The sequence below is a fragment of the Littorina saxatilis genome, linkage group LG3 (assembly GCF_037325665.1).
Source record: "Littorina saxatilis isolate snail1 linkage group LG3, US_GU_Lsax_2.0, whole genome shotgun sequence".
NCBI classification, from domain to species: domain Eukaryota; kingdom Metazoa; phylum Mollusca; class Gastropoda; order Littorinimorpha; family Littorinidae; genus Littorina; species Littorina saxatilis.
This window is the reverse complement of record NC_090247.1, coordinates 11823750-11849335: the sequence shown is the minus strand read 5'-3', so window position 1 is coordinate 11849335 and position 25586 is coordinate 11823750. Positions and strand designations below refer to the sequence as shown.

The window sequence follows — 25586 nt, the reverse complement described above, 5'->3', positions numbered from 1 at the left end:
TGGTGGCCTGGAACTTCTGATGCAGCCTGACCACGACAGAATGGGACACTCCAAGTCGTCTGCCCACTTCTCGCTTGCTTATGCCGTCTTGCAGCCATGCGATGGCCCGGGCTTTGTTGAAGGTGGTCACCTTTCGTCTGGGAGGCATAGTGAGAAGATGGTGGCTAGCGGAAAATCGCGGAGCTATAAAGCCTAACTGGTGACAACAGTTCACTTTCAACACATCCCCCCTGCTTGTGCATAACAAATTTTTCATCTTTCCCGCCCAGGCTTACCCACCCGCCAGCGTAAAAATGGTCCACTTTTTGCAGTTTGGCAGTTTCTGTCTCGTGCCCTAGCCAGGCCTCCGTGGATCCCGAGCAAGTTTCCTGCTAACACAGCATTGCTCAGCCACTGGTGTGCACGGCCTGACAGCCATTTGGTTTTATAAACTTAGGAACAAGGAGTTTGGCACAGATGAAGTCAGCTGGTTTTTTCAAGGGCGGTCCCTAACTTTTTCCTTTGAGTGTATATATACATGATTCTGCTGTTTTCTCTTGGCTCAATTTTGATACCTTTGTCAAAGATGCAGATCTGTGCTTAGGGAAACCTCACTTACAACTGCTAGTAATCTATAGCACACGCACACACAGAGATGTCATTTGATTTAGAGTTGGCAGTCGGCAAAACATCAAAACTAATTTCCAATCGCTAAAAACTTTGCCATCATTTCAGCAGATCTGCCAAACTTTTCTCACACGTGTGAAAGAGGTGGTGGTAAAGACGGCTCAAAACGTAAAAAAAAAGTGTCTGAAACTGTTGTGGCAATTTCAGCAAGTTTGCCAGAAAAATTATCCTAGCAAAATCCCTTAAGGCTTAACATACAGATGAACAAGAATACACACCCATTCTCAGACCAACAGACAGAGGAACAAGAATACACACCCATTCTCAGACCAACAGACAGAGGAACAAGAATACACACCCATTCTCAGACCAACAGACAGAGGAACAAGAATACACACCCATTCTTAGACCAACAGACAGAGGAACAAGAATACACACCCATTCTTAGACCAACAGACAGAGGAACAAGAATACACACCCATTCTTAGACCAACAGACAGAGGAACAAGAATACACACCCATTCTCAGACCAACAGACAGAGGAACAAGAATACACACCCATTCTTAGACCAACAGACAGAGGAACAAGAATACACACCCATTCTTAGACCAACAGACAGAGGAACAAGAATACACACCCATTCTCAGACCAACAGACAGACACAATGAGGATGAAAGTGACTTGTTCATTTCAATGCTTGTCATTCTCTCAGGTGCCAGGAGACTGGTTCCGTATAACTATCACTTACTCCATTACACATGTCGTATGTATTTAGAGCGTTTACTTCCCTTTGTTTATCAGATAGACAAACACACAAGAATAAAGTTTATAAATGGTACTGGTAGAAATAAAAAACGCTCGCGCTGGACCCGAGTACTCTTCAGACATTCACACACACACACACACACACACACACACTCTCTCTCTCCCTCACTCCTTCTCTCTCTCCCTCTCTCTCTCTCACACACACACACACACACACACACACACACTACCACATCTCCATTCTAAAACACGTCACGTTCCAAATCAAAAGACGACATTCTATTTTCTTACGTCACTATTCTTGGTTTACGGTACCATTCGGCGGCTTTGCTACGAGTATGGCATAGTCTTGGTTTGCCAAGACCTTGCACCGTTCTATCAGACTGCCTGGCTGGCTGTTGCACCGCGAATTCCTCCCACTGCCAAGTCGTTTTTTTGGTGGTTTATTTCGCATTTAGGTCCCAGGTAACATTATGAAGTTTTAATATGATCAATTGGACCTATTATCAAGTTAGTGTATCAACTTTTGAACGAACTGCGCCCAGTAGTTTCCCAGCAATAAGCTGTTAAGTCGAGACACACACACAGACACACAATTAAAGTCTGCTGGACCCTTGTACTAGCGTACTCGGGGACATGTTTACTTACTCAAGAGACTCTTGATGACCCGACCCCTCCACACTCTTCGCCCCCCATCTCTGCTCCTTCTCACTGACATCATTCTGAAAAACAGATACATGTAGACTTTGTTACTCAGTAACCGCGCTAGATGTTGTGTTGTGTTGTGTTGTGAAAACCAGTACAGTGGAACCCCCCTTTTAAGACCTTTAAAATTCTGCAAAAATCTGGTCTTAAATAGAAGTAAATCTACAGAGGTTACAAAGAGAACTGATCTGAGAAAATCCGGTCTTAAATAGAAGTTAATCTACAGAGGTTACAAAGAGAACTGATCTGAGAAAATCCGGTCTTAAATAGAGGTTAATCTACAGAGGTTACAAAGAGAACTGATCTGAGAAAATCGGGTCTTAAAGAGAGGTTAATCTACAGAGGTTACAAAGAGAACTGATCTGAGAAAATCATGTCTTAAATAGAGGTAAATCTACAGAGGTTACAAAGAGAACTGATCTGGGAAAAGAGGGTCTTAAAGTGGAGGAATTCTTAATTTGGGGGGTCTTAAAAGGGGTTCCACTGTACAGTCAGGTGGTCACTATGGAAAGATGAATTGTTTAATAAAGAAAATACAAATCTTGTGAGGGATCTTTTGAGGTGATTGTAATAGGCAGGTGGTTGATATCGACAGGTGGTCGCCAGGGCAGGTTCAACTTTTTAAACCAAAAATGTCAAAGGAATAAACCAAATAAACACCGGTAGCTTGGTCACTGCAACCGATCAGTCAAAGGCGGACTAACAGTTACATAACATTTAAACACACACAAAATCTGTACACTTAGTGACTAACACAATAGCTACCAGCTTTCCCAGCTGCACTTTGTAACTCAGAGTAAGACACCTTAACTAAAAGTCACATTAGGATTACATGTATATTTTTACAAAAGCAAGTGTTTAAAGAGTTTTTTTAATTAATTAAAAAAAGTAACTTTATGATATTCACCACAAAGTCAGGATCAGTTTCCCAATCATCATCCTCCGAGGCTTGGGTGGTGACCTTGACATTGGTCCCAGCTGCAGCTTTCCACATGCTGTTGGCCTCTCACTGTCAACAAAACATGCAAGTGATCTGGTCTTCAATCACGCTAGCATTTCATGGTACAGTGGAACCCCCCTTTTAAGACCTCCAAAAATCTGAGAAAATTAGGTCATAAAAAGGAAGGAGATGTTAATTGTTATGAACAGAAAATCTGAAAGAGCAAGGTCTTAAAAGGGAGGAAGTCTTAAATTGGGGGGTCTTAAAAAGGGGGTTTCATTGAAACACATTAGCTGACACTGACAGCTCATCTCTCATCTTGCAGCAGGGCACACACATGTTCCCAATCCCATACAGTGATACACACACACACACACACACACACAATCAATCTTATCCAAGTCTGACTGTTATCTGAGACTGAGAGTCATGCAAATCCAGTCACAAGCACAATTAATTTATCTTCCTTGTTCGGTTGATTCTTAAAAAAAAGTTACATTCACAACGCATGGTTATAAGGAAGTATGTTGGTTTAAATTAATGCTTGGGGATTTATTAAAGTTTTACAACTAGTTCTATTTTTTAAGTAAATGTTTGAAGACTATAAAAGTTTAAATAAATGTGACAGTTTAAAAACTGTGCATGCCCCACATAGTCATTAGTCTATATCCTAGTCCTATATATACTCCTAGCTTATAATATCTACATGTATGGCGATGATGAAATATACTAGGCAAACTTCATAACCACCACTTATAACATAAGTGATGTTAGGCAGATTCTTTTTAAGTGATCTTACAATTTAATGTGGTTTTTTGGATTTTCCCACAAAAATGTGCCAGTCCAGATGAAATCCAGATAAGAACATAATAAAATCTAATAAAGGCTGGATGGTGTAGATGCCTGTAATCAACACAGGTGAAATAAACGTATACGTTTGCATGTTTATAAATGCATTTGAGCACTGAACAAATCTCAAAAAAAGAAGATCACTTGGAACACCAAATACTTTGAAGTTAAACTGATGAAGAAAATGAAAATGAAAATCAGAGGGAAGTTTTTTGGATGGGATTGCACTTTGACATGACTCACTGAGGTTGGCACAGACCAACACACCCCCATAACAAGCCGGTCACGCCGGCCGTCTACAGTTGGCAACGACAAAGACTATCAACATTTTCAACAAGAGCGATACAATTCCATTACAATATCACGCATCGGTAAGTTTTCTCACCTGCAGAACAAGCCTATAAACAAACAAGGCAACAAAATACTCGGACAAGTGCAGAAGTCTACTTCCTTCCTCAAACTTCGCTTCCTGTTTGCAGCCACGTGACTAGATGGATGACCTATCTTTGCGTCTCGACTTCTTTTCCTGTTTGTGCAATGTACTTGCTTATAAAGTCGAACAATGAAACAATAAATAAACAAAACAAAAGATACCAATTTTGATATTTTAATAGTTAATTCAATTTATTCAATAGGTTTAATTACTGATCTAACTTAGGTTTTCTTCTGAAATCGACTCTACGCAATGAAACCTCCCTGTACTACCAAGGGAAGTAAGCCTTGAACAAAATTCGTCTGCAACTTGAATCATTCCTTACCTCGAATCAAAAACATTCAAAATCCTGGAAGTGAACCAAACAAACCAAATGTTCGATTTGTGAATAACATTCAAACGTGTCAGATGTTCGGTATGCAAGTACATTTTAGCTGGCTGAAAGCGTTATAGGTGTGTGTGTGTGTGTGTGTGTGTGTGTGTGTGTGTGGATGGATGGGCGTGTCCGTGTGTGTGCGGTTCTATCTATTATTGTGTTGGTGTTTGTGTGTGTTTACGCGTGTGTGTGTGTGTGTGTGTGTGTGTGTGTTTCACTGCTAGTGTCTTTATTGATTGAATGATCTTTGACACATAACGATTGATGTTTTAGCCACAAGCCTAGTCTTACTGTCAGTATGTTTGTGCATGTCCGTCTCTGTATGTTGGTGTTTGCCTGTCTTTGTGTCTGTATGGTACACACACACACACACACACACACACACACACATGCAGCAGACGTAAAGGGGCACTTGACCGATACCGTTGGAAGGAGGTGATACAGTTGATCCGGCTCTGTCACTTTCATTCATTTCAAGTTCTCTTTTTGATTAGGTAAATGAAACCCTTGAATCGTGACAAATAACGCATTTTAGACAGGATCCAACCAATAAGTCAGCAGACTTGTACAATTGTGCTACAATATATGGTCCTGTCGTGTACTTACTGTGTTGTTTTACATGTTCTGCTGAAGGTGGTCATGTAATCATCAGCTTAATTACTTCATGGAGTTAATGTGCATGTGCTTGCATACACAGGCTATCTCTCTCTCTCTCTCTACTTCCTCTCATACTCTTATTGAACACACACACACACACACACACATACACACACACACACACACACTCTCTCTCTCTCTCCCTCCTCCCTCATACACACACACACAATAAAATACCACACCCAGGTGACACTGAAACACTCTTTTATATTTATGCTGTGCAATTCAATAACCAATACCGCACCCTATAACCCAATAAAACACATTTTCTAACCTTGAATATTGCGTTTAAAATGAGGAGCAGATAAAATGAGCAGATACAGGAATAAACACTGTACAACAAAGGTTCATGACAAATTCACAACAAACTATCAGCTATACAAACCAATGAGCAAAAGAACGCATCATGATGTTTGCCTCGGAAAAAGTATACTGGTAGGACTCAAAAAATGAGTGTAATGCAAACAAAGCAAAATGACTACCAGATATGACGTTTGATAAAACATCTAAAAACTATTTCATTTGTATATCAAAGTCGTTGACTGTCACAAATATTTCTCCATGATAAATTGCATGTTTATTTGGTTGTTTATATATATTCATACCAACACCAAATCGTAGATCACTGATCATTAAATGGCTCTTTTAAATATATACCCCCCCTGTAAACGACTGTGTACACAGCCACAACTACATATCTGTCCAGGCCTTTACATGGGATAAGACCTTTGTCCCACTTGAACCTATACCAAAATTCAACCGTCTGGCTGCTTCTGGGCTGCTTCTGAATGAATGTTGCAGATTGACATTAATCTAGCAGAATATTCTCACTTTTCACAGAGAGCAGACAAGCTGCTGATTTGTGGTATGCGTCAAAGTGGAAGGATGTTGTTATTCCATGTAACAGCCAGGGCAGATCTGTGGCAGTGTCCATGATCGTCTACAAAAGGGGTACGTTACCTTTAAGTCATCCTTTCATTGCAGCAGATTTTTCTAACAAGAGAGACTAGCTGCTTGACTTAGAATCAACAAATACTCACAGGTACGTTACCTTTAAGTCATCCTTTCATTGCAGCAGATTTTTCTAACAAGAGAGACTAGCTGCTTGACTTAAAATCAACAAATACTCACAGGTACGTTACCTTTAAGTCATCCTTTCATTGCAGCAGATTTTTCTAACAAGAGAGACTAGCTGCTTGACTTAGAATCAACAAATACTCACAGGTAAAACTGCACCTTCAACACAAAAGGTCAGCAACACACAAAATATAAGTTCAACTGTACCGTGTCTCTCGGTCTAAAATACACATACCGGTATAAATATTCATATCACAAGTAAATACTCAGATGAGGAATGTACCGGTAAATTTTTGGCCAAGTATGGCAATACATTTAATTCTAACATCAATCACGTTGTGTATAGTCTTGACTCAGGCTGGAAAACCAAACCGAGACCCTTTGAAAATAATGATTTTCCTCCAGTTTATCACCAGTATACATACCACAATAGTGTAGAACTTTTCAAAATATGAAAAGTAAAAACTAGACATTTTTAAAAGGTAACACACAATGTCTTGTATACAGCCACTGATATGCAAATAATCAAACTACTCTAATCATGAAATTACTGATAGTGAAAAATGCCCAATAAGTTGAATTTATGCACATCACACATGATTAATCAGCTGTGAGGACAAATTCACTGACTGATTGTGAATCACTGTTTTGCTAATTGAAAAGGTGATATTCTACAGTGCTGTCACACGTCAAAGGTGCTTCAAATCAGTGCCACACTATAATATATTCAACAATTTAAAACGCAATTGTTCCAATACAGATCTAAAAAGAGAAGCTCAAAAAATCAGCTGCCACACAAAATCTATAGTATCTATCTATATTACATATAAATACCATATGAATGTGAACCAATTCACTCTTCACCAAAACTACATCACAACGTTACACAGTACAATATATAATGCTCTGAATAACAGAAAACAAAAACATATGAAGCAGTACATTAGATCCTGACTTTCGGAATGACAAAAACTTGATAACAAAAAAAAGTATACCATAAATTAGTGTACTGGAATGTCATACACATGCATGTACTCAGAATGATAGAACAAAATAACGCTGTGATCTGATGTACTTTCATGGGTAACTCTCAAAATGTGATGTACTTTCATGGGTAACTCTCAAAATACCAGGGATAATATTTTCTTTTTTTAAACTCACTGCAAATAGACTATATAAATCAACCATACCAATGCTCAGAAATCAAGAAAATGTAGTCCATAAACTCCTGAATTTTTTTTTAATTAGGCCTAATACAGTGGTTCCCACCAAACATTAACTCATGCAAAATAATAAAATTAGTTTTGATCACCTCTCTTTACACTCTTTTAATAAACCCTGTGCAGCCAAAGTTTGTTGACCGTCCAAGTTCTTTTCAGACAAATTCGTTCATGCTGATGGTCTCTGGCAGTTTATCACCATACATTTTCATGGGTGGGACTGAAAAATGTCATGAATCCTAATGAATTTTAAGGGGGGGGGGGGGGGGGGGGCTCCCAGACGCTGAAGGATTTGTATAATTAACAACCAAAAAAAACGTCACTACAGACATTACGAATCCGGATTTCCGCCATATACTGGAAGAATCCCACCCATGCATTTTCACTCAGTGGAGCAGTTGTGTATGACATCTAGGCCAGAGGTATCCCTTTCTAAGACCTCCCAAAAATGAGAAAATCTGACGCGTGTTTCTTTCAGGCGAGATATTCTTTCGGCTAGCCGCTCGCGGAGCTAGAAGGCGAGAGTGTCTATGAAATGGTTTGATGGCTAGCTACACAAGAATTAAACACCATTGGTTGATACCCAAAAGGTCGTCTGCACTGGTCGGTTAACAACCATGGACAGCCAATCGAATTGGCAGCTGCGTGGCCGCCATGTTTTCTCGCCAAGCGAGCAAGCCCAAAGCTACCTGGCGTTCAAGGCAAGAATCCTAGCATCACTCGCGGCGAGATGTGCCCAAGAAACTGACTTCCTCGCCCCACTCGCCAATCTCGCCTGTAAGAAACGGGGGACAGGTCTAGAAGAGGAGGGAGTCTTGAAAGAGAGATCAATTTACACAGGTTATGAACAGAAAATGTGAAAAAGCAGTGTCTTATATTCGGGGGAAATCCTAAATTAGGGTGTGTCAAAAGGGCAGTTCCCCTGTACACTACAAAGGATCAGACGCCAGATTTATTTTAAGGTAATTTACAATTTCTGTAAATTATAAACCCCAGCTGAAGGGATTTTGTGTTTTTGCGAGTCAAAATCATGAGAGGAGCCTTTCATAGCAGCTACCGTTCCCCCCGAAAACAAAGTACATGTATTACAAATTTAGGGGGGGAAAAAATGGCAATACGGGTAAAATTCCACATATGCAAAAATCGAGCGGACGTTGTAGTTGCAGCCCAAGAACACAGGAGAAGCAGGTACTTGTATCACTGTATCTTGAAGTGTAGCGTAAGGAAATTAACATGTCTTTGAACTCCTTTTGAAGTTGCCGGTCACACCACAGCGGCTCTATTCTACCTTCTTCAGAGCGTCCTCCAAAAGGGAAAGGTCACCTGCACAGGCAAACACTCTTTGGTTAAGAATAAGATTATTGTGATCATAACGTTTCATTTTGTCATACATTGAACGTTCCAAAAACATACCTTTCTTGTTTTTTTTTATATAGAATAAGCAAACCAGCATTTTTTAAATGATTACAAAAGACCTGCAGATACTTTTAGTCCCCTTATCTGTACCAAGTGGTCCCGCTAGTGTACACTGCGGGTATTCACAACAACAACAACAACAACAACAACAACAACAACAGCAACAACAACAACATCAACATCAACAACAGAAACAACAACATGAACAACAACATCCATGGAACCCCCACCTCTGATGGCTCGAGCCAGGTCAATGATCTGTTCCTTGCTGTTGAGGACCTCCACACTCTGTGTGTACGCATTGTAACGCACACTGAACGGACGCGGGATGATTGCAGCAAATTCCCTGAAACAAGATGAGAAGAAAGGATTAAATAATTAATAAAAACGTGCTGCCTGTTCACTGGGCTGGTCAGATCTACTCAGCAAGATATGCAGCTGAAATGAACCAAATGGAAGTCTTTGGTGAGTGACTTAAATCACAGTTTCATGGCCCAGTGAATGTGGGGGTCAAAAATGCTCTGCCTGAACTCTCCAAGACTCTTGCTTCAGATCTGTTGTCTTCTGGCACACTGCTGCCGGAACATTTGCCAAAAAGCCTGAATTACGGCTTCCGGCACAGCCATCAGCAGTTCATCATTCTAGCCAAAGTTCACATTCTTATGACACTAACCTACAACAAAAGCTGTTTGTGTCGGAGTCTTTCTGCTTGACACAAATTATCAACGGCAAAAGTTTGCTCCATTGTGTAAGTGATGCAGCTCTTGCAAAGCCCATAAACACCAGGAGAGGTATTTCCAAACATCATCTATTGAGGCTGACAATCTCAGAAAAAAAGCCAGATTGTTGTCCTCAGGGCTGAGATGCAAGAGCAAGTTACCACACAAACAGAAGCCAGCTGCAGTGTCATATTGGTTGAAACTGAGATTTGTTGTGATTTCAACGACACGGCTATCCCCAGGGCTTCATTTCTGCCTCCTTAGCTGCAGGCAGGCTGGGCTATTTTTAGCATCCTTTTCACCACCGCTTTACACAGCAGTGCTGTCTCACTCAGAGCCATACACTGATAAGCACCATCTTCCGGTGTAGCGCGGTGTAGCACCGTGTAGCACGAAAGCATTTGGGTATAACGAGCAAGCGAGCTTTACAGTGTGCTGACTGCTACTGTTGGTAGCCTCTGCCTTGACTATTTTAACTCGCACTAAAATGCAGGCCAGGAAAAGCTGTGAAGAATCAGACTCCGCAGTTTGTTCTCTCCTGTTTGGGTGGCACCCACTTTCGGTTCCTGCCCCTCGGCCCTGCAGATCATTACGCAGCATTTCTCCCAGAACCCACCTGACTTTGTCCTTGGCGCTGTCAAAGCTCTCGGCAGCGAAGTAGACGGGCTGGAAGGAGGTGATGGGGTAGGTCTGCACGCTGGTCTTCGCTGGGTCAAAAGGACGCACCTCTGGCTTGTCAGACAGGCAGTACTGGAGAAAAAACATTGCTGAGATGTAGGAATTACTCTCTGTGTAATGATACATCACTTAGTTCTGTCACAAACAAACAAAAATAATATATATACGTGCCATGATGGGAACAAAACCACATGGATATCTAGGGGTGATAAAGCCACAGCCCCCAAGAGCAATCTGGGGGAATGGTTTGTCTTTAGCATTTTGTGCCTGACAAATGTTTTCTCCAAGAAAAAAAAAAAGAAAAAACAAGTCGCGTAAGGCGAAAATACAACATTTAGTCAAGTAGCTGTCGAACTCACAGAATGAAACTGAACGCAATGCAACGCAGCAAGACCGTATACTCGTAGTATCGTCAGTCTACCGCTCATGGCATAGGCAGTGAAATTGACAAGAAGAGCGGGGTAGTAGTTGCGCTGGGAAGGATAGGACGCTTTTCTGTACCTCTCTTCGTTTTAACTTTCTGAGCGTGTTTTTAATCCAAACATATCATATCTATATGTTTTTGGAATCAGGAACCGACAAGGAATAAGATGAAAGTGTTTTTAAATTGATTTCGACAATTTAATTTTGATAATAATTTTTATATATTTAATTTTCAGAGCTTGTTTTTAATCCGAATATAACATATTTATATGTTTTTGGAATCAGCAAATGATGGAGAATAAGATAAACGTAAATTTGGATCGTTTTATAAAAAACATATTTATTTTACAATTTTCAGATTTTTAATGACCAAAGTCATTAATTAATTTTTAAGCCAGTCCACGCTGAAATGCAATACCGAAGTCTGGGCTTCGTCGAACATTACCCGACCAAAATTTCAACCAATTTGGTTGAAAAATGAGGGCGTGACAGTGCTGCCTCAACTTTCACGAAAAGCCGGGTATGACGTCATCAAAGACATTTATCAAAAAAATGAAAAAAAACGTTCGGGGATTTCATACCCAGGAACTCTCATGTCAAATTTCATAAAGATCAGTCCAGTAGTTTAGTCTGAATCGCTCTACACACACACACACACACAGACAGACACACACACGCACATACACCACGACCCTCGTCTCGATTCCCCCCTCTACGTTAAAACATTTAGTCAAAACTTGACTAAATGTAAAAAGAAACAAACAGACCTGCATGCATGTTTTGCAAATTCTTGGACTGCCATTTTCACAGAATGGTTGGCTTACCTGAAGTTCACCAAACGATGACAGGAGTCCCGCTCCGTAAGCCTTCAGCTGACCTTCTTGGCGACACAGTCCAAACTCCACAGTGAACCAGTACAACTGAAAAACAAGATACTCATAATTCTGCTGTAAGACCACAGAAAAAACAATGTCTTGAAAGACATGTAGTCATAAAATGCAGGCACATTTTTTTCAAGGGTTTGAAGAGAACGTTTCAGAAAGGCAGGGGAAGCATGGCAGACCTGTTTACCCCCCCAAATGAAAATCAGGAATGCAACTGGTACTTTTCAGTAATTTGAGGCATCTTTCAGTAATCTTTTTTATCAACCATAAACCAGCTCGAAAACGATTAAACGACACGTTTGAACGCGCGCTACCATGCAACACAAGTACAAAATTGATGATAACCATGGTTAACAGTATGAATTGTACTACACACACAGAAGCTCACACACACACACACACACACACACACACACACACACACACAACAACACAAGACACCTGATATATAATAATGCAAGTTAAGAAAGACAAGTGTACTTTATCTAAAAAACACACATAGTATTCAGGAGCGGAGCAAGAAAGCCAGAGGGGGGTTACAACCTGGGGGTTAGGGCTAGGGGGGTCTGGGGGGCGAAGCCCCCCTGAAACTGAAGAACTTTAGCTATTTTATAAACAATTTGTGGCTTATCCTTGATTTTAAACATGATCAACTGGTGTCCGCAGCCACTCATTATTTGTTTTAAAGTTAGTATTAGATAATGGCAATTTATCTTCATTGATATCTGCTCCCGACAACAACAAAAAATTCAGACAGAAAAAAACATAATTTTTTTGACAGCCGGGTGGGGGGTGGGGGTCCGGAACCCCAGTAACACCCCCCCCCCCCCCCCCCCCCCGCCCCCTAATCCGCCCCTGGACTATTTACAGTCACGATGTATGTGAACAAAACCACCTTACATTCTGTCACATCAGACATCATGATTGCATTAAAACCAGTCATAATAATAACACTCTCCAGAAGCTACCTTTAAATTTAGAGGACCGATTCGTTTATTTCATTTAAACATTTTCTTTTAAGTTTTTCGATTCAAAGAACTGTGATCTTTGCTATATTGGATAAATATTAATGGAGATCAGTTTTAGACTCAGAAAGACTTGAATTTCGGCAACAGCGCAAGTCACTGATGAGCATGTCTCTGGCGCGACTGACCGTAGCGAGAGATCGGTTCGCAGGCCTGAGAGATTCTGTCGAAGTAGAGACCTCGGTCAAATAAACTCGATGCGAAGCAGGCTCATGTTTTGCCAAACATAATTTGGTGTTTTTGTTGTTTCCATGTTCATTTGTGTACTGCATTTTGTTAAACTAATGCTGCGTCTAACCATAGATATCCTTGACACATCTATGGTCTAACCTCGGGACACGTGCCGCGACGTGACTGACTAGCTTTGTTGTTGCACTGATCTCAATTCGATCACCAACATGCTTGTGATTCGTTCTTCTTAGACTTCGCCAGACACCGCCACTTGACTTGTTAGTTTTGCCGATATTTCTGTACAATTTTCGCTTTTTTGGTTGGCGTTTCGTCCCCACAGAGATCGGCCTTACATACACTTCGGACCAATGTCGATCGCAAAACCGCGCGGAATCCGACAAAATTTAATACCTTGCTGCACACATGCGCAGATAGGGCTGTTCCGGTCAGCCTTGAAATCACAGTCCTGGTAACTACCACAATTTCGACTTCGAATTTTCGCGCATGGAAAAGGTTCTCTCGACCGACATTTCCGGAATTTTCGGTAGATTTCCGTAATACCGTAATTTAGACACCAAATCCGTAATAATTCCGGACAATCCGGGAGGGTAAACAGGTCTGGCATGGTATTTAGCTAATTTGTCACAGAAAGTAGACTAAATTCTTCACAACATAGTTCACCAGATTATGATGAAATAAGCTGAAGAAAGAGGAGAGACATACACAATACGTTTGTGCACAACACATCCAACGAAGGCTTTTACTGCTGGAACAAATGTTTCTTGTATTTCATCTCAAAAACAGATGTAACAACTCACTGTGGCTAGCTTCTGCACATACTCGTCTGGAGCCCCGAGGCTGGCCAGTCCGATCTCCTGTGAAAACTGAGCGAAGGTCGGGTCAGCAAAAAGCGGAACATGGCCAAGCAGCTCATGGCACACATCACTGAAAATAACACATCCTTCTGGTAAGTGATCCAGGTAGAAGCTTTTTTACTTTACACACACACACACACACGCTTGCACGCACGTAAACACACACACACACTCGTGTAAAAATATGTGCCAAAAGAGGATTATCTCCCCTCACCCATCACTGCACCATTTGCTGCAAAAAGTGCACCTTGTTTATAATATGATCATTCACTACCACAGATATGTTCATGCTTTCACATGGAATTAAAGCTTCTGCTCATTTGGACAAATACCATCCTGGAACGCCGAAGAAGAAGAAGAAGGACAAATACCAAAAATTAATAGCAAGTCAGCATTCCGTGCAGAGTGTTTTTGTGTGTGTGCAGAGATTGACACAGGTGTAAGTTATAAAATTAATTCCCCCAAAAAATCTCAGTCTGCACAGGAAGCTGCCAGGCTGCTGGGTATTGGCATATCGCTGGGTATTGGCATATCGCTGGGTATTGGCATATCTTTAAGTTGAAAGACGCTCTTAAACTGTGTAAAACCCTCAACAGATGTGTGGTGGTGAACACGATCGCGTACACGAGAAGGAATGTACATGTACCTTTAATCATGCCATAAACTAACCGTTTGTTTTGCACTTAGAAACAGAAACTCCCCCAAAATCGGCGTATGCTGCCTGAATGGCGGGATAACAACGGTCATAAATCCACAAATCGACTCCTGCAAAAACATGAGTGAACGTGGGAGTTTCAGCCTATGAACGAAGAAGAAGAAGAAGCAGAAAGAGAAACTTACGGCTCAGGTGTGTACATGGGCTTGGAGCCGTGGCGAATGTACTGCGTGGAGTGAAAGACCCTGAAGGCCAGACCCGCCAGGAAATCCCTGGAGGACAGAAGTCCCGCCACGGGCCGCAGCTGAAAGCCCGTGCAGTCTAGACACAAACACAAGGCAAAGATTAATATTATCTATATCTGCATGAGATAAATTGTGCAAGGCAACATACAGGCTGCATGCATTAGTCAAATTTAAATTCTGCAAAAACAACAAACAGATGACAGCGGAGTCCCCTTTTTAGCCCCTGATTCCTCAGATTTTCTCTTCATAAGAACTGTAAATTTACCTCCATTTTAAAGAAAGAAATGGGGAGATCTTTACAAGAGGTGGAGGGGGGGGAGGAGCTACAGAGGACAGGTACAAACATACAAGCATAAGTCAAAACATGTTGTTTTTGTTTTTTTATAAGTTGTTTTGTGTAGCTGATTTCTTTCTTTTTTTTTTGGGGGGGGGGGGGGGGGAGGGGTTGCATGCATGGGAAGAGAGACAGACAGGAAAGGAATCAGTACTTAAACCTAAATCCTACCTTTCAAAAAGTTCGAGATATCCTGAAGCTGGGGGACGTTGTCCTCGCGGAATCCGCAGTTATCCACCAGGAGCGGGAAGATGTGGTTGAACTCACGACACGCGTGGGTCGGATACAGCTTGGTCAGCTCCTTGAAAATTGTCGACCTGATAAGATAAAAATAAGATTTCATAAAGTCATGTGAGGTTCCCTCTTGAAAATGCGGGGTGCTTTCTCATTGGAAAAAGCGAGCTGCCAAACAGTACGGCGCTACCAATTTTTTTCTTCTTTTTCCTGCATGCGTGTACAGTGGAACCTTCTTTTTCCTGCATGCGTGTACAGTGGAACCTTCTTTTTCCTGCATGCGTGTACAGTGGAACCTTCTTTTTCCTGCATGCGTGTACAGTGGAACCTTCTTTTTCCTGCATGCGTGTTCAGTGGAACCTTCTTTTTCCTGCATGCGTGTACAGTGGAACCTCCTATTTACGACTTTGGAAAAACCTTGAAAATTAGGTCGTAAAAATGGGGGTTTGAGTTTTTGGCCCGGGCGGTCATGAACTTGGTTGCAGTGTACGTACTGTTATGTACTGTCATGTTTACACACAAACACACAGTTGCAGTTTACTGTCATATCAACACACACACACACACCCAAACACATTACAGCAGAACAACTTTTACTCAAATTTCAAAGAAAATTTACTCATGGCGTAATGCTTGCTCCCCGCTGAGTGAAGCACATTTTTGACATTGTGGCGCAACCAGTAAAATCCGAATGTCCTAACTCGATAGAAAGCATAACGACTTTTCTCCCGAATTATCTTTCCGCTCACATGAATGTTTCTTCGCCTTGCATCGCTAAACTTGTCCCATACTTGATCGTTGAGATTTTCGTACAGGCACCTCTCTTTGCGTACTTTCGCTTCACTATCCTTCTCGCCATCTCGATAACACCGAGTCCTTATCATTGACGATACACAGGATTTGCGTCTTCCCGACTCCTAAGGAAGTCGCTGCGGATTGCCATTTCGCTCGATTAGCGATTACTTTATTAGCTCTCTACTCAAGAGTCGGCGCTTTTCTCTTTCTTTTGCGAATCTTCGTTTGTTACCAAGTCGTCGTGACAAGATAGCGTACAGAGGAAAACCGGATGTATTAGGATCTCGCGCGCGAGAGATTTCGGTTTTTTTTTCTCGCGGTATTTGCACGAGAGCCACCATGTTGTGTTTTCGTCCGCTCGACTGAAAATGCGCGAAAGTCGTAATTCATCCCCAAAAGCTCGGTCGTAAGTCGCGTTTTGGGGTGAGTCGTTCACTGGGGGTTCATTATATAATAGAACGCATCCGTGGTAGAAAAATCAGTCGTAAACAGGGGGGTCGTTAAGGGGGAGTACTACTGTATTCATGTTTCCAAGCCTTGAGACTTTTGCTGTGAACTGTTGGGTTCGTTATCGTTTCATTGTTGGGTTCGTTATCATGCGCATGCGTGCACATGGGGGTGTTCGGACACCGAGGAGAGTCCGCACAAAGTTGTCTCTGAGAAATTAATCCCTCGCCAAAATGTGGGGATTGAACCCACGCCGATAGAGACAAATGGTTTTGAAGGCATCGCCGCTAAACGACTGAGCTATTTTCCCGCCCAAATCAGCGATATTGACACACACCATCTGAGAAATGTTAACTATTTGTATCCAAGCATCCGGCTAATGTCCTTGCAATGACTTTGCAGAGTATACATCATACCTAGAGAACAGAGGCCAAAGAATTATAGAATTTCTAGAACAAGAACAAGAATTTAATTTACCATATAGCATAAAAGCCATTGGTATTTCTTCTTAGGGAAAGAATTAACTTTCCAGTTCTACTTAACAGCTAAATTCTTCCACCTAAAGCTGATATCAGATAATGTTGTTATCATTTACAAACTGTGCACACTTCCATTGACAGAAACGTTTCATTTAAACGAATACTTACCAAGTCTTGATTTCTGCGTCTGTATACTTCACTTTCGGAATTGGCTCTCCACTGAAAACAGAGATGAAAACCAAGTAGATATATTGTCAAACAAAACAAGAACTCTGACTAAACCACACTATATCAGTCTGACCTCTCGCCTTGACTCCTACCCCCCCCCCCCCCCCCCCCCCCCCCCAACACTCTTTAAATACAAAAAGTGTAGTGCAGCTGGCTTCTGATTCTGTTTATCCAAATGACTCGGTGTCAAGTTTTTTTAAGGTGCACAATTAATCACTTATCACACTCACTGTTTGTAGTGGAAAGCAATGTCAGCAAACTCTTTCCTCCTGGTACGGTATACTGGGTCTTTGAAGCCCTTGGAAGCAAAAGAACATGATGAAAAAACAATATTGCAAAAGATATGGCTTATGGTCTGTCTAATAAAGCTCCTATTAGTATCAGAGGGACGATCATGGTGGCCGCTGTCTTTCAGTCGCAGCTGATCATATCTGGAACAAACTCCCTTTGTCTCTACGTCTCAGTCCATCTCTGCCTTCTTTCAAAGCAAATCTCAAGACTCACCTCTTCAGAGAAGCATTCTAGAAGGTTAATGTTGATGATGTACTTGTCGCGACCCTGTGAATGTGCACTTTCGGATGAACAATGTTTACTGTGTGTGTGTGTGTGTGTGTGTGTGTGTGTGTGTGTGTGTGTGTGTGTGTGTGTGTGTGTGTGTGTGTGTGTGTGTGTGTGTGTGGGCATGTGTGGGGGTGTGTGTGTGTGTGTGTGTGTGTGTGTATGTGTGCATTATAATTGTTGTGTATACTGAGAGTTCGTTCCTGTAAGAGCCTCTGGATTTTTGTAACATTTATGTTTTGTTTTTGGTTTTGTTGTAAAGTGTTTATGATTGTGTTCTATTCCGTCAATGGCGTCATTCTGGTAATGATGTTGTTATTGCTTTTGTAAAGCGCTTTGTGTGTTCGAAAGCGCTATAGAAATCACCATTATTATTATTATTATTAATATAGAGTTCAACTTCTTCAGCGTTTGACGGTTGTGACAACTGAATCTAAAGAAATCAGTTTAACTGCTCCAGTGCAATTATGATCTGTGAATATCTAGAGATCTTCATGGTTCTCTTTGTAAACGGCACACACAATATGTATTTTTAATGTGGTTATCTTGTTAATGTAACCAAGTGTTGAACACAACAATCACCCTTGGAGGAGAAGTCCAATCAAACAGGATTGAGAATTTCAGAACTAATTTCTTCGCCCTATAAAAACTTGTTACACAAAGGCAACCAAGAACATACAAGGAGATATATATCAGCCGCCAGACCCCATCACAAACAGAACTCTACAATCCACAGAACTCTACAATCCACAGGTCGCCGGCTGCACCAGGAGTACGCCCTCCACCCAGCCCAGGGGCGGACGAGGGGGGTTTCTGGGGTTTCCGGAAACCCCCCCAGCCAAAAAAAAAAAAAAAATAGTGGTTTTTTTTGGGTATTAATCAGTGACAAAATCTGCTGCCTGAAACTGGTAATGATCATCCTCAGAATGCACCAGATTGCACCATTTTTTCAAAATTTTCCAGGGGGGCATGCCCCCGGACCCCCCTAGCAAGCTAGGCACTTCACGCCGTCGGCTCAGCGCTTCACGCCGTCGGCTCGGCGCTTCGCACCCATATCTTCACAATATACTTTTGGAACCCCCCCCCCCCCCCCATAAAATGAACTGATCCGCCCTTGCAGCCCTTTCAAACTCATTTTTTCCCTGCACAATCTCCGAATGGAATAAGTTGCCAACACTGGTATCGTCGGCCCCCTCCCTGGAGTCGTTTCACTCCCGTCTCGGCGGCAGTCTCCTGCAGTCGGGCATGAGAGCCCCTTGAACGCACTCTCCCCTGTACATAGTTTTAAACCTCCCCACCTTTTTAATCTCCCTGTTTGCCGGAGCTAGCCATGACTCTCGGTAACAGTGACTCAACCGCAGGACTCTGAGACGTTCGCAAGAACCCAGTCCTCTACGAAAGAAGAAGTCTTGCCGGCGAGCTATAAATAGCACGTGCTCAAAGGCCAACAACTCTGCAAAGCCTGCTGTGAAGGGCGCCGATGGTCTCCCTGTCACATTTATATTTATAACTTTGTAATACAACTCAAAGTGTACAAGGCAAGTACTTACAGGGTGATCTGCCTCCAGTTCAGATCCATAGCTGAGGATCTGGTTTGCAAAGCGGTCCAGATCACGGATCATTCTCGGGAACCATGGTACTGTAATATTCAAAACATTCTGCAGCATCAACAAAATGCATCATCTACAGCAGCAGAGTGTGAATAAACATGTTCAATGGTCTGGGACAGGCACACATTCACGCATGCACGTGCACTGTCACACACACACACACAAACACACAGGTGTTTTTTTTACACTAACAAAGAATTAATAGGTATATACTGTTAATGTTACCATTCGTCAATTTTTGTTGTTGCCATTTTCTTGAAGAATTGTTTACTTAATCAAGTAAAACTGTCTCTAGTGATGAATTTGCACCAATAAATGTCTCTCAAAGAAACAACAGCACACACAGACAATATGTATTTATAATACTTACTGGCTGTTTCAGCAACTGTGGGGTTTTTTGCCACGCTTTTACTGACAATCATTTTGTTTGTTTGTTTGTTTGCTTAACGCCCAGCCGACCACAAAGGGCCATATCAGGGCGGTGCTGCTTTGACATATAACATGCGCCACACACAAGACAGAAGTCGCAGCACAGGCTTCATGTCTCACCCAGTCACATTATTCTGACACCGGACCAACCAGTCCTAGCACTAACCCCATAATGCCAGACGCCAGGCGGAGCAGCCACTAGATTGCCAATTTTAAAGTCTTAGGTATGACCCGGCCGGGGTTCGAACCCACGACCTCCCGATCACGGGGCGGACGCCTCACCACTAGGCCAACCGTGCCGGACTGACAATCATATCAACATTATAAAATAACATCAATTAAAAATAACAATCTTAAAATGTAACTGCCATACAAAAACTTGACTCATTGGATCAACAAACAGATGGACTTGTGCCCCCAAACACAGGGACGTATAAATAAGAACTGGAGGACGTGCACTGAGAGACTAGAGTCACTTTCTTGAACATGGAAACTTGAACTAAGTCGATCCATATAAATATCCATAAAAAGCTATTATTCTGAAAACTCAGTTAAATGCCACTATAGTGCACAGTACATCACAGTACATAAATTGCAAGATTCATAAATTGTGCTGTCTGTTACACCTCAAAGTCAATAAGTATGACTTGTACAGAAAACTGTAGCTTAAACTTTCAATACCTTATTGTTATGAAATTCTACCAAAGTCCTAGGCTACTGTTGCAAGATTTCTACAAGACGAGCACAGCCAGAAAGGTTTACAAAAACACATGAAGTTAGTTTGAAAAACGTATCTATTGCAGTATCCTTATTCAATAGTTGTTTGACCTAGACCACACCAAAATTCTAGTCAAGATTAACACTGAAAGAAGGAAACCGAGGAGACCGAGCATGGACCAATGAAACCTTTTTGCAACTTCATTCTGCATGAGCATGGTTAATAAGCCAATGATAAACAATAAAAATAAAAAGAGAGAGAGAATAAAACACGGTTAATATTTTTATAGAAAGAGAATGAAACAAGTATATACATCTACTTTATCTGTATAGCTCTGTATTTGTTCCTATAAAGACTTAATTAAAGGTAATGGTATTGTCTCTGGAAATAGGTGTTACATAATTACTGAAGCGTTTTGTCTGCAGAAATTATTTTTTACATAAGTATCGTAATTACCCTCTGGTCCTGTAAGATAAAAAAAAAAAAATCTCTTTTATCGAAATGGTTGTCATATTAATTATGTGAATATGCAGTTTCGAATTATCCCAAGGTTTAAAACTATATATAGCTCGTTATCTCACCCTGTACCTGAAAGTTAAACAAACAAAAATAATCCAAAATTTTAATAATAAATTTTCATTTAATTAATATACTTACCCAACTCACAAATAGCAATTAACTCTAGTTCAGTGCTGGTAACGCTGTACGCGTCCCCTTGGTAACAAGGGAGACCACTCTAAAAAAGAAAGTGATCAATCCCATAAGGCCAGACTATAGCAAGTCTGACTTCCGTATGCGTGCGCATATGCCGCCATCTTATCATTCCAAACGAAGCCCAACTCACTCTTTTTTAGACCCCAGTACCCCCACAGCGGGGAGGCGGGAGGGAATAAACGTTGTGAGTTGGGTAAGTATATTAATTAAATGAAAATTTATTATTAAAATTTTGGATTTGAATTACATATCTTTACCCAACTCACAAATAGCAGATTGCTACTATAGGTGGCGGGTATATAGTGAAATTATGATATTAGGACCTGTCCCGCGGCTACCATAACAGGTAACGCGAAACTGCCGTCCTGTCTCAAGACGTCTCTGAGGAAGAAGCTAATAAAAACCTCCTCAGACCGCCAGTAAGCCTACTCCAGTCTTCAGCCTAAAGGGCCCGACCGGAGGACTGTCAAAGAGGAGGCCCATGCCCTTGCCTCATACGTTCTAGCTACAGTGAGAGGCAAAACTGCCCTAACATCCCCAGACTATGTTTGTCAGCAGGTAAACACCTGTCTGATCAACATGGAGACTCACTTGGTTAAAGTTACTTTTGCAATATCCTTACACCTTGCTGTGTTATTTAGAGATATCATAAAAGCTTCTGACTTTCTGACCCAATGCCGAGTCCGTGACAGGTACCCTCTTAGCGTCCTCACGGGACAAAAGGCCACATCAAGCTCTCCAGGAGCAAGAATTCCGTGTAACAGTCCTTCTAGGTAAGGTTGACTTCAACAAGTCATACCTCTACCAGAGTAGATAGACCTTCTTCCCTCCTTAATTCAGTGTTTAACGTCGTTTTCAACCGTTCTAGGTTAAAGCACGACAGAGATAAAAGATAAGGCAAAAGCCCTTAGATTCAGTGATCTAACAAGATCCGTGCGAGTCAGAAAAATCTTCGAAACTCGAAATGTTAAATTGGCTAAACGTGACTCTAAAGGAGCCAAACTCTTAGCTTCATGAATTGAAAATGCAATTGGAAGCTGGTTTACCCCGTTTTCCACTTAAATGCCTGGGTTAAATCACAACGGAGAAGAAAGATAAGGCAAGCGACCTTTGATTCAATGATCTAACAAGATCCGTGCAAGTCAGAGAAAACTTCGAAACTTGAAAAGTTTAATTGGATAAACGTGACTCTAAAGGAGCCAAACTCTTGCTTCGTGAATTGAAAATTGCCATTCGAAGCTGGTTTTCCCATTTTCCCCTAAAATGCCAGAAATGTCGAAGAAACCCAAAAGTCATAGATCAGCCTTTCTTAAAAAGAGCTGTCTATATTCAAAAAAGCCAGAAAGTACGCTTACTCCCTTTTCTCACAGAAGCTACTAGAGTAACCTTGGCCGATTTCCGTGTTGATCAGCCCGGCTAGCCTTGAAAAGGGTCAAAGCAACGCTGCCAAGCCATAACTATGTGACAGAACTCACATAAAGTCTTAAAAATAAGACATGGAAGAAAAAACGGAAACCCAAAATAGGTGGAACGCCACCCGCATTAAACGGAGAGAAGAGGCGTTCTTTCCGTAAGAAATAAGCCCTTTGTACCAAGCCAGTCTGAATGACAAGTGAACAAAAACGCCATAACCCCTATAAAGACTCTGAACCAAATCCAGAGTTGGGGCGGAAGCCCCTGAGTATCTCAAGGATACCCTTACAGTAGACATCCGTGTAATTCGAATGTAAGAAAGCAAAAATGCCTTCTTGCCAGCCTTAAGAGGTCTGGAAACCAAGATTGCAAAGACCCGTACTGTGCGACCAACAGGTCGCCAAAACGATCTATGAAAGAGACCCTGTGAAAGCGAGGGTAAGGAGCCAAAAGCTAAAGTAGATAACAGCCAGCCTGAAGCTTTTCGTTTGGAAACGAAAAACAGCCAAGGCCTGCCTTGCGCTTTCCTTTTACCGTGAGATTCTCTTTGTTAGAGAAAAACCCGCGTGCATAGAAGCGGACTCAAACAGAGAACTTTCAAACAAGAAAGAGATTAAAGTCTCGCCAAAAGAACAATACTTTTTAAATGCAGAGGCTAATTACTCTCAGGTAAAAAAAACGGCAAAGTTACATCCTTGGTATTTGCGTCTTGTCGGACCACAAAGATAACCTGTTAGAACGTAACCGCCCAGGCGAGAGAATAAAAACAAGTTTTGTTCAAAAGAGCCAATCATAAAGAAAAGATGCCACAATCTACCAGAGCTAGGAGATCTTGATCTAACAGACGGTTTCTCCTTGCTATCAAAATCCAGATGGATGTTTGCCAAACCCGAGGGCGGTTCCGTAGAACGAAAAAAGAGAACCTAAGTTCTTACGCTTGGAGTTAACCGAAGCCTACAGAAAGCGCTCCGCGAGTGACACGCTACTTGAGCGTAAGAAACAGCTAAAGCAACACCGCCGCAGGTATAAAGTCGAGCGTTGTCCACAAAGGTAGTGGTGACAAAGAAGACTCGCTTGTGAAAACTTCCGCAAGTACAAAAAGACCACGCCAGAGGATCTAAGAACTTAACACTCAAAGATGCTCCACAGAAGGCTCGAAACAACTACAAAATGCCGCGAACAGCGACACAGCTGAAGTATGAGCCTCCCCATTTCCTTCTCTTGTTCAATGGCATCATAACGATCATCGAAATGATGAGAACCAGTCACCAATCCCGATAAGGGAAAACTTGCCAAAATCGGAAAAGTTTTGAAAATTGTTCAAACGCCGGAACTCCATGACCAGAAACTTAATCCACCTGTCTCATGCCAGCTGGAAGACTGGAAGAGGAAGTGGATACAGCCTGTATAACAGCAAAGGAACCGCAGTAACGGAACCGGAAGCGAAAGGCTGAAAAAGTGCCGACTACCAACACCACAGTGTTAACAGTAGAAGGCTATCCCATCCTGTAACCGGAAGACACAGCCACAAAAGCGGAAGCGAAACCGGCCGTGGATTAGTGAACATCAGAACCGACCGGTTGCATAGAGACACACCGGACGATTCCATTGTACCTCGAACCATTTCAGCTGCGAGCGCTACTGCACTTGCTAACTTGAAACAGAACCTGAATTCAGTGCTTTTCAGTAATGCGGAAGCACCTTCATATGAACAGCCGTCATGCACATCCGTGCAACCCGGAAGCTGACTCCCTGTTTGACTCAATTGTCCAACAAAGCCCCAGCCCTACTGCTCACTTCCTGCCCCCCGGGAGGAAGCGGAAGTCAAACTTCAAGACATCTGCCATCTTCAGGGCAATGAACGACGATTCCCGGCCACGGAAATTCACTTTCCGTTCCTCCGAACTCCGGAAGTCGTCGAACGCAGATAGAGGTGGAGGAAGTTATAAATTGCTCTCAGCCACCCCTTCCTGTCAAAACTTAAATGCCGTTTTTCACCGCCCACGTCACTGCGCTGGACAACTTGAACGGCAAGTTAAGCTGGGTGTCATCCACCGCTGAGGACGCACCCTCAAAAGCCTCTCCTTCCTGCTCGGTATCAACGTTAGGAAGGTGACCCCCAGAGAGAACTCGCATGGTCAACCCAAGAATCACCCAGCCCAACAACTTCCTGCCCCCAGGGCGGAAGCTTACGTTGACCACTTTCACCGGAGAACCCGGCTACACGCGGCCATTTGTCAACTCCAGGGCAATGGACAACGATTCTCGAAAGCTGAAGTGAACATCCTGTTCCTCCGAACTTCCGGAAGTCAGAACCGGATAGAGGTGGAGCAAGTTACGCTTTGCTCTCAACCACCCCTTCCGGACAAAACTTAAATGCCGTTTTCCGCCGCCCACGCCACCGCGCTGGACAACTTGAACAGCAAGTTAAGCTGGGCGTCGTCCATTCCCGTGGACGCCACTCATAAGGAAGTACCCTCCTTATCCTTCATGCTCGCAATCGCAATCAGGAAGGTGACCCCCGGAAAGACGTTCGCGGTCGATCCTAGAATCACCAACTTCCACAACACCTAAATGCCGTTTTCCGCTGCCCACGTCACTGCGCTGGACAACTTGAACGGCAAGTAAGCTGGGTGTCGTCCACCACCGTGGACGCACCCTCGTTAACCTTCCTGCTCGCCATCGTAGTCAGGTAGGCCACAGAGGCCTCGTCAGTCACTCCCTCATGCTCAAAAACGCATTCAGGAAGCTGACCCTCAGACGGACACCCCTGGTCCACCCAAGCGCCAGCTTGACCGACTACTTCCTGCCCGTCGGGCGGAAGAGGACGAAGATGCTCCCCGAAATTCTCATAAAGAGTGGGTCGGAGCCCGACATCCTTTCGCTGCTCATCGGGACTTTCAAGGC

General features: G+C 42.4%; 2 protein-coding genes across 6 annotated transcripts in view; both read right to left on the bottom strand.

Moving 5' to 3' along the window:
• Nucleotides 1-4343, bottom strand: part of LOC138961628 (src substrate cortactin-like) — a 30578-nt gene extending 26235 nt beyond the window's left edge. For both annotated transcript variants that reach the window (XM_070333300.1, XM_070333301.1), the window contains exons 1-3: nt 4252-4343; nt 2985-3086; nt 2021-2094 (exon numbers count right to left, since the gene is read on the bottom strand). In XM_070333300.1, the coding sequence (XP_070189401.1) occupies nt 2021-2094; nt 2985-3071 (161 nt within the window). In that variant the 5' untranslated portion in view covers nt 3072-3086; nt 4252-4343. The remainder of the gene's footprint in view (nt 1-2020; nt 2095-2984; nt 3087-4251) is intronic.
• Nucleotides 4344-5519: 1176 nt separating this feature from the next.
• The window catches only part of LOC138961626 (protein henna-like), a 32296-nt gene continuing 12229 nt past the window's right edge, over nt 5520-25586 (bottom strand). For all 4 annotated transcript variants that reach the window (XM_070333297.1, XM_070333299.1, XM_070333296.1 and 1 more), the window contains 10 exons: nt 19346-19434; nt 17468-17535; nt 17178-17228; nt 15226-15371; nt 14661-14796; nt 13764-13890; nt 11690-11785; nt 10381-10514; nt 9276-9391; nt 5520-8952 (listed from right to left, as the gene is read on the bottom strand). In XM_070333297.1, the coding sequence (XP_070189398.1) occupies nt 8909-8952; nt 9276-9391; nt 10381-10514; nt 11690-11785; nt 13764-13890; nt 14661-14796; nt 15226-15371; nt 17178-17228; nt 17468-17535; nt 19346-19434 (1007 nt within the window). In that variant the 3' untranslated portion in view covers nt 5520-8908. The remainder of the gene's footprint in view (nt 8953-9275; nt 9392-10380; nt 10515-11689; nt 11786-13763; nt 13891-14660; nt 14797-15225; nt 15372-17177; nt 17229-17467; nt 17536-19345; nt 19435-25586) is intronic.